The sequence below is a fragment of the Callionymus lyra genome, chromosome 9 (genome assembly GCF_982586985.1).
Source record: "Callionymus lyra chromosome 9, fCalLyr1.hap1.1, whole genome shotgun sequence".
NCBI classification, from domain to species: Eukaryota; Metazoa; Chordata; class Actinopteri; order Syngnathiformes; family Callionymidae; genus Callionymus; species Callionymus lyra.
The window spans coordinates 13373966-13389830 of record NC_141826.1 but is presented as its reverse complement, the minus strand read 5'-3'; the positions used below and the strand labels follow the sequence as shown (position 1 = coordinate 13389830).

Genomic DNA, 15865 nt, shown 5'->3' with positions numbered 1-15865 from the left:
GGATTATTGCTACAATCATGACTTTAATCATCATGTTAAGACATTATCATTTCAGCTCACCAGTGTCACAAAAGTAACCATTAGAGAAACCCTTTAGCAAACATAAGTCCCTGTAAATCCACTATTTTCTTGTAAAAATTAGATGTTATCTGTTCCCATAAATTCCAGAGGGAAGCAAACATTACAGGTCAATAAATATTGCACAGTTGAGAAAAAGCATTTAATTGTTTATGCTGGTGCCTCTAAAAACACTTTATCTGACTGTCAGACTGTTGGCGATAATGAGTAAATTCTCTTAATCATTGTTTCTGTAATTATTCTAAACTGCAGTCTTGGCTTACGCCATTCAATTGCAAATCAGTTGGAGCCGATTTTAATTGAAAGCGTTAAGTTGCTGCTGCCTGTAAGTGCTACAATAAAAAAGTAAAGACATAACAGTAATTGAAAATGGAAATGATCTACGAGTAAAGGGATATTTCTTCTATGATTATTACACGATGGAAAAATGGGTCGAGTCAGCCGACAACCTTCCGCGGAGCATGTTTAATCTAAAAAGGCAGAAACAGGACAAGGCGTGGTAACTCAGACAGGATTTAAACAGATTATCTATTTTAACAAGGGCAAAAGAGGATTGTAAAAATTTGTCACGACTGCAAAAATCTGGAGAGAAGAGAATCAGAAAAAAATGACTGGACAGTTATTTAACCTCAGGTTTGAATTCCAAAATTGTTATGCTCTTTTTGGTGACGGTTATGAAACATGCGGCCGGAACTTAATTTACTATACAGCTTGTGACTTCTGATATAACATTTGGGCCACTGGGCCGGTAAGAATTTAGATAATACTTGGTCAAAGTGCCGCTCGTGGCCATATGTGGCAGAGTGTCCGCATCAATGAGTCCCAAAGTATGAATCTTTTAACACATATTTTGAAAATTGTGTTTGATTAGATTAATTTGACTTGTTAAAGTGCAGTTAATACAAAACTCTGCAGCAAGAATTCTGACCTGCTCTAGTAGAAGAACTCACATTTCTCCGATCCTTAAAACTCTTCACTGGCTTCCAGTTTCTTTCAGGATCATCTTTAAAATTCTGGTTCTTACTTTCAGAACTATTCATTGTCAGGCTCCTCCTTACATCGCTGATCTGATCCAGACTTACACCCCAGCTCGGGCTCTTAGGTCTGTGGATCAGAATCTACTGATGGTTCCTCGCACACGGTTCAGGACCAGAGGAGAGAAATCCTTGTTGCTCCTAAGCTTTGGAACAATCTTCCTCTCTCTTTGCGCTTGATGGATCTACTGACTCCTTTAAGAAACATCTTAAGACGTTTTTATTTGTTCAGGCTTTTCCTTGATTTTCTGGAACTCCTGTTGTGTTATCAGTTTTATCTTGACCTTTAAAGTATATACTTTATTGAATATTGTTTTGATTGTTTAAGCGCTTTGTGACCCTGGTCTGGAAAAGCGCTATATAAATACAAATTACTTACTTACTTACTTACTTGTATCTATCCCCTTAATTGAAATAGAAAAATAGAAAGTTATTTCGTATAGTTTTGGGTTTTGTGATGAAATAATGTGACAAAAATATTGCCGTTGTTTGGATGGACCCAATACAACGATCTTATATCTAATTTACTCCAAACAGTGATGCATGTGAAACAAAAGAACACCGATATTGTCTTCAACACACCTTGGTGTAGCTGAAGGATGTGTCCATGCATGGCCCTTGGAATCACCGGCTCCGGCAGCTCCTGCAGGAAGAGTCGGAGCAGACTGACGGCGGACGCCAGGTCTGCTACCTTCTCCAGTTCCACCTCCTCGCCGCCGTCGTAGCGCTGACGCAGCCAATCCACGCGCTCTGCGTTGCCGTTAACCAGGAAGAGTCCTTCCAGGTCCAGATGTCCTTGAAACACAAATATATGACTGTAAATACCTTACATTTTTCAAGCAAATATTCAGTATTATTGACCATATATGCAAAAACAAATCTCAGAAAACAGTTACACAAGGAAGCTACATTTTGAGTTAAAGGCCCGACCCCCTTTCTTTAGAATCTCCCCAAAGGCACAGAGTTGAAGGGAGAGGGAAGAGGTGTATCAAATAATACTTGACCCATGATCTTCGACCTTTTTAAAGTCACGTACATTTAACCTGTGATTTTTTCCTGCATTTGAGGTAATAAGTAATTGGTTGTAATTGAAGTGTGGAGGGGATTGTAAGAAATATAATTAAAGGTACTTTACAAATAACCTTTACTTACTTACTATGCCAACTCTTTATAGTTAACAATATATTAAATATTTGGTACATCTTTTCAATGAATAGTTCACCAATATAGATCTACTGCAGCAAAACCTTTTCCAGAAAAACAAATCAAAAATCAACAAAAAGACAAGAGATATTAAAAAGTAGTTCCTTCTCATTTACTCTTAATCCTACTCTTTATTAGGGAAGTCAAAACCACAAAGTGGTTCTGAGCCACATTACATAATGTGGTGGTCAGGTTATGACACTAATGACCAACCTGTCTCAAAGGTCAACTGAAGCAGAAGAAAAAACAGGATTTATAAGAAACTTAATCATTTGGAAAAAAAAAGTTTGTTTATGGTAAAGTAAATTGGTAGAGGAAATATGCAGTCAAAGCAATGTGAAATTTAATATTGCAAAAAGTAACACCATGATATTTGTATTAAATATTAATATGATAAAAACCTACAAGTATGTATTTGTTGTAATAAAGTATCCTTGGAAAAGACACAGGAGACCAGAGATTTTGACCTCAATAGTTTGTTAAAACTAAAGATATTTTTTGCAAACAATTAAAAATCAGCAACACGAAAAAAATCCCATGTAATTTGACAACAATAATTACTTGCGTGTGAAGGAACATAGTAACCTCTAAAGATTATCCCTCTCTATAAATTCAAGTTAGTGCAACACATTCTTAATCCAATTCTAAAAGTAACTCTGCTGTCACATCCTGTCTCGCGCTCGCTTGGATGAGCGAAGATCTAACGGGGGAACTTGGAACCATCAACAAGCTACCAAAATATTACATAAGACCAGAATTCCTTGCTCTGCGAGGCTTGAACAGAAATGTTCCGGAGGCTGAATACGACTATGGCCCCCGGGGCCCGGGACATCAGTCAGTGGCTCTCATCAGTCAATGCCGTCTGTTCTTGTGAGCGGAGCTGAAGCCGAACACTGCCGTTACGTAACCGAGGAGGAAGTGGACCGTGGAGATCAGACCGATTGTTCCAACATCAAGCTGCAGTGGTCAACGTTGTGTTTTCCAAAATCACAATTTAGTCACGACACATTAGTGATAGATTCCAAAAAATTACAAGACAAAAGGGCTCATTGAGAAAAGAGCAAATGTCCTTTGAGCCTTAATTATGATCCAAGCTTGTAAAGAACATTTAAAGAAAGCAAATAAATTAAAAACCTTCATAAAAAAATGGTGTTTTACTTCCAACATGACTTCAAAGGGATCTAAATGTTAAATAAACAAACAGATATCTGTTGAAATTTGGCAAAATATTTACCAAAATGTGCTGAATTTTCAATCAGAAAGGAGTCATTAAAAAAACATCTTCCAAATGTGAGGCCTTGCTTTTAACTTTTAATGTAAAAGTTAACCAAGCCTGGATTTTATCTTTAGAAACAGGGTTTTCAAACTCAATCATACAAGGGGGGAAATGTTTGACTGGTTTAAATTAATTTACATCATCATCATCAGGTTTACTCTCCATGGAAGTGTTTAATTGTTGAGTGTCACATCTATAATCTCTGTTCCTTATCTTATCTTAAACACTGGCATCGTCTTACATCACCATATTAACACTAACATAATGTACTTTGATTTTGAAACAACTCTTCTTCTGGATGAAATATGGAGGCGGCCTTAAGTCTGAAACCAGAGGGTTGGAGTTTGCTTCCATTGGAAGGACTCGACTAACAATTGTGTATTGAACGTTGTGCAAAAACACACAGGACGTCACTAACCATGCTCCTCGATGTATTCCACGATTTGTTTCACCAGCTCCGGAACCTCGTAGCCGCCGATGGTGTGCGTGCGAGTCACTTCCTCCAAAGGGACGCCAAATACCCGCGTGGTGCTGGGCGAGCGTTCGCCTTCATCGCCTAGCAACGGAGAGACGCTTTTCCTCATGGCCACCTCCTCCTCCTCACCCCGAACCCGCCTAGACCGAACGTCTTGGGCGGAACAGGGAGATGAAATACAAGTTAGTGGACACAGAACCGTGAACTGGAAACATACCATTGACTGTTTTCTTAAGTGTAAAGCCTGAGAGAGTTTCAGAGGTGAGGGTGTATCGAGGTCTCTTCCTCTACGGCTCGCAAACAAACAATATCTGACCATGAGTTTCAAACAAACAAGGTGGAGCAGTGGGAGGAGAGAGTGTCGCAACAGGTCATGAGGCCGAGAAGGTATTTGCAGCAGGTCCATCAAGTCATCAGTGGAACAGGAATTAGACGAGCACATGGTTAAGGGAATTTTCAGACTAATAAGAAAGAAATGACCGGGATTTCCTAAAATGGAAACCAAATGAAATCGACCAAAAAAGTTGTTTTGACACATAAAACACAAAAGGTGGGAGAACAAGATTTCTTTGACGATGCATCTAATTGTTTACCTGACAATAAACTGTTCAGAAGGAAAACAAGTTCAATTTGTCAACAAGTGTCAATCATGGCGGACAGAACAAAAGGAGGGTGTGGCCTGTAAGTCGAGGGCCTCGAAGAATGTTCCAACACTCGCCGGCGCGTTTGTTGAAACGCCCTTCGAAAGGTCTTCTATCCTCTTTCGACCTCTTCGAGAAAGTCAAGTATTTAATTCACACGTATTTAAAGCGCCTTTTGGAAAAATAAAGTCTATTCTATGCTTGTTTGATTGACGTGTTGCTAAATGCCCGAAGAAGAATAATGTTTAAAATCATAATGAACATGATTATGCTTAGTTATTTGTATTGTTATTTTATATTTTCTGTTCAATGATATCCTATGTTAACAAGTGATACAACAATAAGAAACAAACCTTGAAGGAGTGTTTACATAGAAATGTTATATAGACTCAGATCTAAAGTCAATAAGGTAAGGTAAGGTAAAAACTTTATTGATTCCTCAGGAGGTCTACTTCGGGAAATTGTTTAATATAATATAAAGGTTAAGTAGATTTATTGAATCACCTGAGTGATTGACTTTATATTTCATATTCATATTTTCATATTTTCAACATTTAATGATAACACAATGATACCAGAGGACGTGGGATGTGAACATGTGTGTGTGTGTTCTTACCGTGTAGCAGTGAAAGTGTGTCCTATCCTCTTCTCCTCTGACCAGTGAACCAGTGAACCATCTATGGCTGCTTCAGGTTGTGGCAGAAGATGAGCCGGTAGTTCCTCATTGACGGACCGCTAATCCCTCTTGCAGGATTCCCCTTAACTTCACTGAGGAGCCAGAAAAAGACGGAAGATGGAGGGGGGGAGAAGATGACAGGCCAGAAAGGAGGAGACAGATGTGAGGAGACAAGGAGAAGGTTTTTTAAAAAAAATAGTTATGTAACATCAAGTCATCAGTCACTGCACAAGCGTCATCGTGAAGTCCATAAAAGTAACTCCTAATAATGAAAATGAAGATCTACAAAAGCCTAAAAACAAAATAAGTTTTCCGATTGTTTAACAAAATGCATTTCTGCTGATAAATACTGTACTTTTTCAAGAAGTTGTTGTTGGAATGTATCAAGATATAGATGGACTGAACCGTGACCTGAAACGGTCAGATAATAACTTGTTTGCGAAGACAATCCACAGCAAACACGCATGATAATCTGTAAATATGAGTTTAAGATCACTGCTGAATTCATTTTTGTCACAAGGCAAAATAAATTAAATAAACAAAACAGGTCTATTATTTACAGTCAATATACAGTAGAAGTGCTCAAGTTTCTCTCTACATGTTTTGGGAAAGCTAAAAAGTATTTCGGAGCAAAGATCAGTCTTTACAAGAGATTGAATTATTTTAATCCCAGTTTTGTTTTCCACATTTTCTTAACCATAATTATTCATATTTTCAAAATAAAATGGGAGGACCAGACTAAATTTTGAGGGTCTAAAAAATCCAAGATGGAAAAAAAAACATAAAAAAATATATCTGTAAGGACATGTTTCTACCTTTGTTAAACATAATTTCATAATAAGCATGAATTATTCATGTTAGTACATGAGTATGAACTAACACACATACTTAAATATGTCATTTTTCTGCCTAAGTTTTCAAAATAGAACTTTCCTTTCTCGTATTCATGCTGACACAACACAAGCCATATGACCTACTTAGGCTCCCTGCATCACCTCCACAACAGAGTTGACGTGAGCAGGACGCGCCGGCGTCACTCGAGTGAAATATTCAAGAGAACATTTAAAGTGCCAGGAGAACTGACTCTATTTCTGCTGCTACTGGTACCTGACAAATGTTGATAGAAGAGTTTGGCTTCTTAAAACCCTAAAACAACATTGAAGGCTGATTCACGGCAAAACCGAATCAACGCTAATCATGATGTAAAGCTATTACAACACCAACAAACGGATTAAGTGGCAATTCTTAACACGTTTAAAGTTCAATATATATATATATATTGAGAAACTACAATTTACTGTCAAACTCAATTTAAATACTACCGGGGTCCACACAGACCTATAAAGTCCACAAATGTCTAGATTTACTGAAGTGAAAGACTTTATTTTCCATCTTGGACGACAACAACAATGACTCAATTGTTGGAAGGGAAGCTGAGAAAGTTCAGGTTGACAAGTAAGGAAGCATTGGAATGCAAATACGTAGAACGGGATTAAAATCTAACGCTGGTAAGAAAAACTTTCGCAACCATCTCTGGCATTGTTTTCTTTAAAATATTTACAGTTTTTTTAAGATGAATATACATGATGCCTCATTGACAATGACATTAAAATACAACCCCAGACATAACTTTTTACACTAAAAGAAGAAGTAAAACTTTATTGTAATGGAGCCATATATTAGTATCCATTGCTTGTTGAGAAAAGGTTGTCAAATAAATGAAAAGTATGTATTTTAATCTAGGCCATATAAACATATATAAATATTTCAATTAAAGATTAAAAAAAAAAAATTGACTTCTCGGCGACTCAAAGAAAGAGGAAGTATTTATCTATTAACTGCGACAAGGAAATGGGTTACAAAAGCATAATTTGTTCATTATGAAAAAAATATTTGATCATTGAAAACTTCTTGATTGAAAAAATGGATTATATGAAGATTGTAAAAGTTATCGTTTTGGAGCTTAGGCATGCTACAAGTAGATAGATGGATAGATAAAGTTTATTGTTCCTTCAGGAGGTCTCAAATATGTGTTTAAGTTTCCTCTCTTTATCTTATTGCAAACTGGATTAGGTGTCTAATGACAGCATTTATATCAGCACATTGATAACAAGATGTTAAGTTGGTGATAAGACAACGTAAGACAAGTAAGACCAAGTCAAATATTAATCGACTCCAGCAGCAACAACAACATAAGCATCATCACAACACAGTCGAAATTCCTTCTAACAAGCTCATATCCGGCAATAATTTCCTTAAAGAAATAATAGAAAAGTATATCATTTCATTTCCAATAGTGCAAGGACATTTCCAACCAACTTCCTTATGTTGAGCGTTCAATGAATCTGAACGAGAGGGTTTAAAGCGTGACCCGCTGAAAAGCCAGATCAGCATGAGCGCAAGAATACACAGATGATAATCTAACGAATCAATAACAGGACATGTGACTGAAGATAATCATCTGCTGCAACAAATAAAGATGACGTGACAGAATGTTTTTGACTGCAAAGACATTTGTCTGTGTAGACTTTGGAGTCATGTGGGGAACTAGCACATCTATTTAAAAAAAATCTGGTAATACGATACTTGTCACTATACAGGAGCGACAATACGATTTATTGCAATATACTGCGATACTGCAGAAAAGACGATATTTTAACTTTCTTTTAAAGAAAGGAGAATTTAGATAGCATTGCAAACACAGAACGTTGCAAAATGTTTATCATTAGTTAACTATATTTAAACAGATGGATTTATATTTGTGTTTAACAAGAGAAGAAATAAATGCAAGATTAAGTGATGGATACAGCATCTTGGGAAATACAAAATATCACTTTAACATTTAAGTGCATCAATATTTTTCTTATACCCTCAAATAAAAAAAGGAAGAAAATAAAAAAGAGGAACAATAACATCATAATAATGGAGATTTATGAAAAGATAAATGGACAAAAAGATTCAAATGCCGAAATTACAATAAATTCAGACAAGTGAAGATGGAAACAAATTGGAAACATCCATGTTTTGCAAGTGTGTGTATCAGTAAAATGCCACAGAAATGCTCCTCAGAAGAAACGCCACATTGTTTTCCGGCCCGAGGGACGATGACGCTGCAGAAACACAAGCGCTGCTCTGTTTACACGTGTGGGAGATGCGGAGAAGACGCATTTACATAGAATTTGCAGCTCCGGCAAATCCGAGGGCTGAACATCCCTCCGTGTTCCAGACGGGGGTTTTCGGATTGGAGCGACTGTTTAATACAGATTAATGCTGTTTTACTTCAGACTAACGATTATTGTCAAGTGAGGGTGGCAGCTGTGAGGGTGGATTAGGTCAGATTCAATGTTCACAAATGGGTCAACAAAAGGACACACCGCCGTACAATTGTGATGTGTGATATGGAAAAGCAGGACTTGTATCTCTTTGTTTTGTTTAAAACCATGAATCTAGATTTGACTTTCGTCCACACTTAAAAATGCAATTAAAACAAAACGCTTGTTTGCACATTTTCTCGAGAAACAGGTAAACTCAATTATCTAAACAGGCTTGGTTGCAATTTTACAAAAACAAAAATCTTGCAAACTGGGGCAACAAATATTGAAGTTTGGCAAAAAAAAGCACCAATCAATTATGAACAAAAGAAGTCAACATACAAGTTGGATTTCTTTATCCTTGCGCTAAAAATAAAAAGGATACCGTTTAGAATCCAGGTCAATCATTGCCGCGTGTATGATTTCCCGTTGCACGCGTGGGTTCTCCCCTGCGCCGCCTCCCACATTCAAATATTAATTCTAGTTAATTCTTGAACCAAAATTAAAAAATGATTCACTCCTTCACCCCTCACCCCCCCCCTCCCCCTATTTGAAACCTCAAAATAGTTGTCAATAGCATGTAACAACATTGTAAAAGCTACAAATAAACAAGTGCCAACCTGAGCTGTTGCAGCCACAGTCTCCCACTTTTGCACCGTCACAGACAACAGAGCCGAGTCTAATTGAATTATCATCGATCCATATCTCTGTGTGCGTCAAGAGAGTCCAGACCGTGGTCGATGAATATCCCTCAGCCTTTCCTGCAATTTCTTCTGACTAATGTAAACTGTTCAAACTGGCTCTTATCAAACGAAGCCACTGTGTCAAAACGACGAGGAAAATCCGGGGGTCCGGGCCTGAAAAATATCATAATTCCCTCTTTAAAATGACTGACTTAAGCTCCCCAAACACGGCAGGCCACAGGACGGCCCTGTCATCTCCATCTGTGCGTCTGTCTGAGTGGAAATGCAAAAACAGCAGCTGCGACAATAAGCAACGCTAAATAAAGCTGACGCAAAGTGACCGGGCGAAACGGAGAAGGGGAAAAAAATGTTTTATTTTCAGCCTTAGCTATCCTGGCATAATGCTTAATGCAGCGAGAAACAAGTGTCAAACTACAAGTGCTTCTGTTTGTTGTGCGTGTAAGTGAGTGTATATTATGGCCCTTGACATTGATCTCAAAATCTAGTTTTCAGCTAAAGAAGAGAGATCGTTAATGTCCAAAAACTTGACGTGGAATGAAGGGAATTTGGAAAGTGAGTGGATGTTTGTACTTGAAGGAGTTTCTTTGTGGTGTGTTTGGTGAAGGAGGACAAATGAAGAGATAATATGCTCGATTAAACCTGCAAGAATTATATCACAGAATAAGATTTATCTCTACAATAAGTAAGTAAGTAAGTAATTTTTATTTGTATAGCGCTTTCCAGACCAGGGTCAAAAGGGCTTAAACAATCAAAACAATATTCAATAAAGTATATATTTTAAAGATCAAGATAAAACTAATAACACAACAGGAGTTCCAGAAAAGCAAGGAAAAGCCTGAACAAATAGAAACGTCTTAAGATGTTTCTTAAAGGAGTCAGTAGACTCCATCAAGCGCAAAGAGAGAGGAATAGAAAACGCTCTCTTGGGTTGGTGTTTGTATGACTTTTGATTATATTTTCTCAACTTAACGGAGTTTAAGATTTTGGTCAATTCATTACAAATACAATGTTCAAACATTGAAGCAAAAAAAAAAAATCTCAATTTAATTTGAAGGTCTGCAGTGTGACATTTAGATCGGGTCACAGGCGTCAGACAGAACTGATCGCTGAAAACACTGGAGTCCGAATACACTCGAGCCAACGAGGTTAATTCCATGAGGCGACAAATGAGTTCAGGGCGAAACAACCTAATGACTTTACAGCCTGATCAAAGTCAACAAGCGGTGCGTCGGCCAAGTTCAAACTAGGATGGGATCGGCCGAGGTCAAGGCCAAATTGTCTGTTGGAATCAATGAAAACTCTTGTTATAATCTTTATAACTTTCAACTTGGGCTGACATTTTGGAAGGGTAAGTGTAGTTTAAATCTAAACTAATATATAAGAGACGTTGACAGTTTACAGAGGAGAGAAATCTTTTCAGGCTGTTGCTCCTAAGCTTTGGAACAATCTTCCTCTCTCTTTGCGCTTGATGGAGTCTACTGACTCCTTTAAGAAACATCTTAAGACGTTTCTATTTGTTCAGGCTTTTCCTTGATTTTCTGGAACTCTTGTGTTGTTCTCAGTATTATCTTGATCTTTAAAGTATATACTTTTTTTAGTATTGTTTTGACCCTGGAAAAGCGCTATATAAATAAATATTACTTACTTACTTACTTACATGGATAAGGTGGGAAAGGATTATTTAAAAGCATATAAAAGCATTAAAAAATTACTAAAACCATAACAAGTAATACATCAATTTGTCAAGTGCATACATAATTAAACTAAACCAAGAGCCTTTTCACCAAAACAACAGATTAACACGCAACTACTGGACCCTTCAAATCAGATTTTCTTTTTTGTAAATTTTATTCTGTTATGTACATTGGCAAAGTAGGATTCAATGCGATTCATTTCTGCCAGGCTTTAAGTAGGCTTTTGAGGAGATTTGGACCATGTTTGGCTTGGATTGGCACCTCTTGACAAAGTCTTGAACAAACTGGACAGGAAACAAAAATGCCTCACTGCAGGCAGCCCAGTGAGCAAAACACCAAGCTTTCTTGGCGGAATAAAAACATGAGCATCAGTTTGGACAACGGAATTTGTTTTAAATGTTTTTTTTGGGGGGACACTTTAACAGTTATCTGACTCCCCTGGCCTTGCTTCTGTTTATAAATACTATCGTTCATAATTTACAAAGTACAATCAGCTGAAACTGGACCATCGTTGACATGTGAATTTGCCAATTCTAATGAAGCCGATTAGATATTTCGTATCTGGAAGATGTAGGTATCTGATAAGAATGAAGGTAATACCACCACTTTGGACAGTAATTCATCCTAAGGCATAGATTTCTTAGGTTTTTTTGGCCAACGGCTAACATTTTTTTCTACTTTCCGTGTATTGTGAGTTAAAAAAATCTGATTTGTAGCATTTACAAAAATGTTATTTCCAATCAAGCAGAGCGCTTACGAAACAAACGTTTTATAATTATGAAGTAATTGGTTATTCAATGGTCATTCCTCGTGATATTAGTTTGTATAATTCTAAGTTTGGGGTCAGAAATGGAGTATCATGATATTCTATTCTATGTCAATCTTTGTATCCTTTGTCTTTGATCCATGTTCTTTATCTTTAGACTTAGATCGTAAGTAAGTAAGTAATTTGTATTTATATAGAGCTTTTCCAGACCAGGGTCACAAAGTGCTTAAAGAATCAAAACAATACTCAATAAAATATATACTTTAAAGGTCAAGATGGTGTCATCCTGCGTTTTCTTTTTATAGCAACTTTGTTCTTGTTCTCATTTTTATTTTTATGAATCTATTGTCTGTGTTGCTGTGTGCTAATTGGAAAAACAATTTCCCAAAGGATACCTCCAGAGGGATCAATAAAGTTCTATCTATCTATCCCTCCATCTATCTAAAACGAATGTTTTGCTCAAGGTATTGTTGTTGAAGATGTAAATCATGAATCAACGACAACGTACTGCAACGATACTAGCGCTGCTATCTAGAGAGGCTAAGAAGGGAATATAAAATGAGCGTCATCACATCTGAAACATGTGCCACACAATCGTTGTTCCAAGGTAGATTTTCAGGTGTACTTTCCACTGCTTCTGATTATCCACTTTACAAAAACAACAGGTCATGTTGAGCAACAAACATTCTCACGCTGCAGGAAGCCTCCGGAGAGCCGTGGCACCGTTATTGTATCTCTCTGGTATGTGCATACGTGAGATGCTGCATATCCAGCTCAACCCTGTTGACGCCTTTGCTTACCGACTCTCACCTTTACCGGGAAGAGTTTTAGGAAACGACAGTAAAACAGGTAAATACAAAACCAGAGTTAATGTTGACAATTATAGTTGAGTAAATGTTGATAATTACACACTTCAGTTATTACCACTTAAGATAAATAAACCATAAAGTGATACGTCAGCTGACACCTTAAGATAGCAGCTTTCCAACATCAGCACCACAGCAGTCGACCTTTACTCCCATCCTGCTCATCTATAGAACTTTACCCTAGTTTACATAACTACTGCTTTGTTAACCTCCCGAAACCTTCCTGACCTTATGGAAAAAAAAAATTATGCAAGAGGCTTTTTGAGTAGCATGAGCCCGGGTTATTGGCTCTGTAATGTTTAACACGGGTTAACAAGAGAATGAACTTGTAAATGTTTGCAATTTACAGCATTGAACCCAGTGCACTACGAGACTTAATCAAGTGCTTATTCAATATTCAATAGATAATCCTCTTTGTACGTCGCATATGACATTCAGCAAAGTTTGTCCATTCTGTGTTAATCTTTCCGATTAACTTTGACTCATCTGATAATTCAAATGTAAAGTTTAATTTAGTAAAAATCCATGTCTTAAGGTATTTAATTGTTTATTGTAAATAAATGTATTTTTAACAAATGCATAGTTTCTTCTTATATGACAACTGTGAGTAACTGCTGGCAAAGTTGTAACAAGATGCATTTTTTTTTCCCAAAATACAGGATGTTTAAGATAAACAATACCTACTTTGTAATAACTGCATTGTTTTTATAAATATGTACTTCTGTTCTATTACATCAAATATAAATATAATACATTCTGATGCCGGTGTTTATAGAATAAAACATTTCATTGAGACCACATGGTTCAGTCTATATACTGTTACATGATACAGTGTTGAGGCCATTCATTGTTACCTAAGGGCAGCTGTCATGTTGTGCAATATATACAATATCTTTGTTACGAATAACAATAAATGAATTAAAAGGGCAACAGTATCGAGGATCAACTTTAAAACAGGGTTTAAATCGGCAGCAGACACAAGACTTTTTAAGATGTTCGGGTCAAACCGAGTGCGACGGTTGTACCAGAACATTCCAGAACAAGTAGGCGTCGATGACCACTTTCGTTTTCTTTCTATTAAAAAGTTTAAACTATTTGTGTCGAATAAAAACAAATCAACATATCGAGGACCAAACAATATATACAATTATTTTTAACGGACCTATTGAACGAAAATATATATATATATACTTAAAAATATAGTAATGAAATAAAATATAGAAAACGAAACTTAAAACACATTCACACTTAAAATGGTTATATCGTTTGCTTTGAGCACTTTTAAATGTTTATTTCAGTTTAGGAAACGACTTTTGCGACGCTTGTGTCTGCGCAGCTACAGATGTGATGGGACGATCCTTCTCTCGGCTGCTAACCGTTAGCCGTTAGCTTTTAAAAAATAAACTGAAATTCACGCACGGGAACCCCGCACAAGTTATCGCAGCACGATAGTACACGTGGAAATAAACCGATTCGCGGTGATAGCGAAGAAAAGCAAAACTTTCCCGAGGCCATGACGAGACAAAAGCTGCGAGACACCGTTAGCTTTAGCCTACTTAGCTACTCAGCAGCTCGGAGCTTCCTTACCAGGTCAAAACAAGCGAGATTTCCGGCTCGTTTTCTGCAGGCGATGCTCTTGAAGACGACAGCTCGACGAGGTCACAGGCACGAGTGCAGGAAAGGTGTCGAAATCATGGCAGGATCGCGTTTAAAAATTTCTGCAGGGATGTTTATTTTTCTCTTCTTTGCTCGGATGCCCGTTTGCAGGTCGTTGCTTAGCGAAGGGACGAACCTGCCAAATAGTGACCCCGCCTCCTTCCTTCAGTCACATCGCAGCGAGAGAGAGATGCCAAATACTTACCCCGCCTTTTCCTGGTACAGTTCCTCCAAAAAATGAGAAAATGTCAGTAATATAACGAGTAATATACGCTTTGAAAAAAACACAGATGTTATTTTAATGTAGAAAGGTGGGGAAGACAATTTATTTACATTTTTATACTGTAACTAACGGAATGTCTCCTCACCTCGGTATTTTCTCATCTAAAACCAAATAAATGATCGTGCATTTCCGTAAAAAAGCATTATTAATACACGAAACTTATAATTTCAAAATATAAAGCCGAATTTCGATCTTATTTATTATATATATACACATTTTTTTTAGCAAAATGTGGAAGCAGCAGACACATGCCACCTAGTGGCGTGTGCGAGTAATGCGGTTATATTCTCGTCCATTATGAGATAATAGATTTAAAATTAAATGTATAATATAAATATTTAACAGCATTACGGGTAATGACCACCACAATATAAACTTATTAAAAGGCTTTCAATTAAATGGCTCGTATTTTCTTCTGCAACATCTGATCGATAGCAAACCAAATGAATAAATAACAATGATATACATCTTCTGTTGTTTATTATTTAAACTTTTATCTGTTTTGAGGGTTTCTAAGGGACCATTAACGGCCTAAATGTTAACCAAAATGTGTATAATTTGTTATTGTTATGTAACTATTATTATTATTATATCTCTATTGACACTATAGGCATTTTTTGTGATTCCATGAATTGAGACTCATTCATTCCACGAAAAGATGATGATATTCCATGTTTATCTTTGTATCCTTTGTCTTTGTTATTTTTTTTCTTTGATCTTTGTTCTTTATCTTTAGACTTATGTAATCTTGCATTATCTCTTTATAGAAACTTTGCTTTGGTTGGTAACACAATTACCCGAACGTGACCTCCAGAGGGATCAATAAAGTTGTATCTATCTATCTATCTATCTATCTTTAAATAATGTATCTTTATTCAATGAAAAACCTATTCACAGATGTATAAATAAAGTCTTACTATGCAATTAGCAATTAGCCTTGTAAGGAAAAACAAACATGTATTAAACATGAACTACAACGAACATAAACTTGAAAAAAAAAGAATAGAAAAAACAAAACAGAACAACAGCTAGAAAAACTAACAATGAACCTAAAACTAACAAACACAAACTTAACACAAGCAATTGTGAACTAAACACAGTCATCTATAAAACACAAACATCAAGAACTAATTAAATATGAACAAACATGGACTAACGTACAAAACATGAACAAATACAGACAGACAACACAAAGAAGCAGA

At 36.6% G+C, this 15865-nt stretch overlaps 1 protein-coding gene across 1 annotated transcript in view; it reads right to left on the bottom strand.

The window, feature by feature from the left end:
* The window catches only part of fam13b (family with sequence similarity 13 member B), a 40215-nt gene extending 25691 nt beyond the window's left edge, over positions 1–14524 (bottom strand). Inside the window, exons 1-4 of the mRNA XM_087799789.1 lie at positions 14312–14524; positions 5324–5475; positions 4010–4219; positions 1695–1907 (exon numbers count right to left, since the gene is read on the bottom strand). Of these exons, the coding sequence (XP_087655915.1) occupies positions 1695–1907; positions 4010–4175 (379 nt within the window). The 5' untranslated portion in view covers positions 4176–4219; positions 5324–5475; positions 14312–14524. The remainder of the gene's footprint in view (positions 1–1694; positions 1908–4009; positions 4220–5323; positions 5476–14311) is intronic.
* Positions 14525–15865: the final 1341 nt, after the last annotated feature.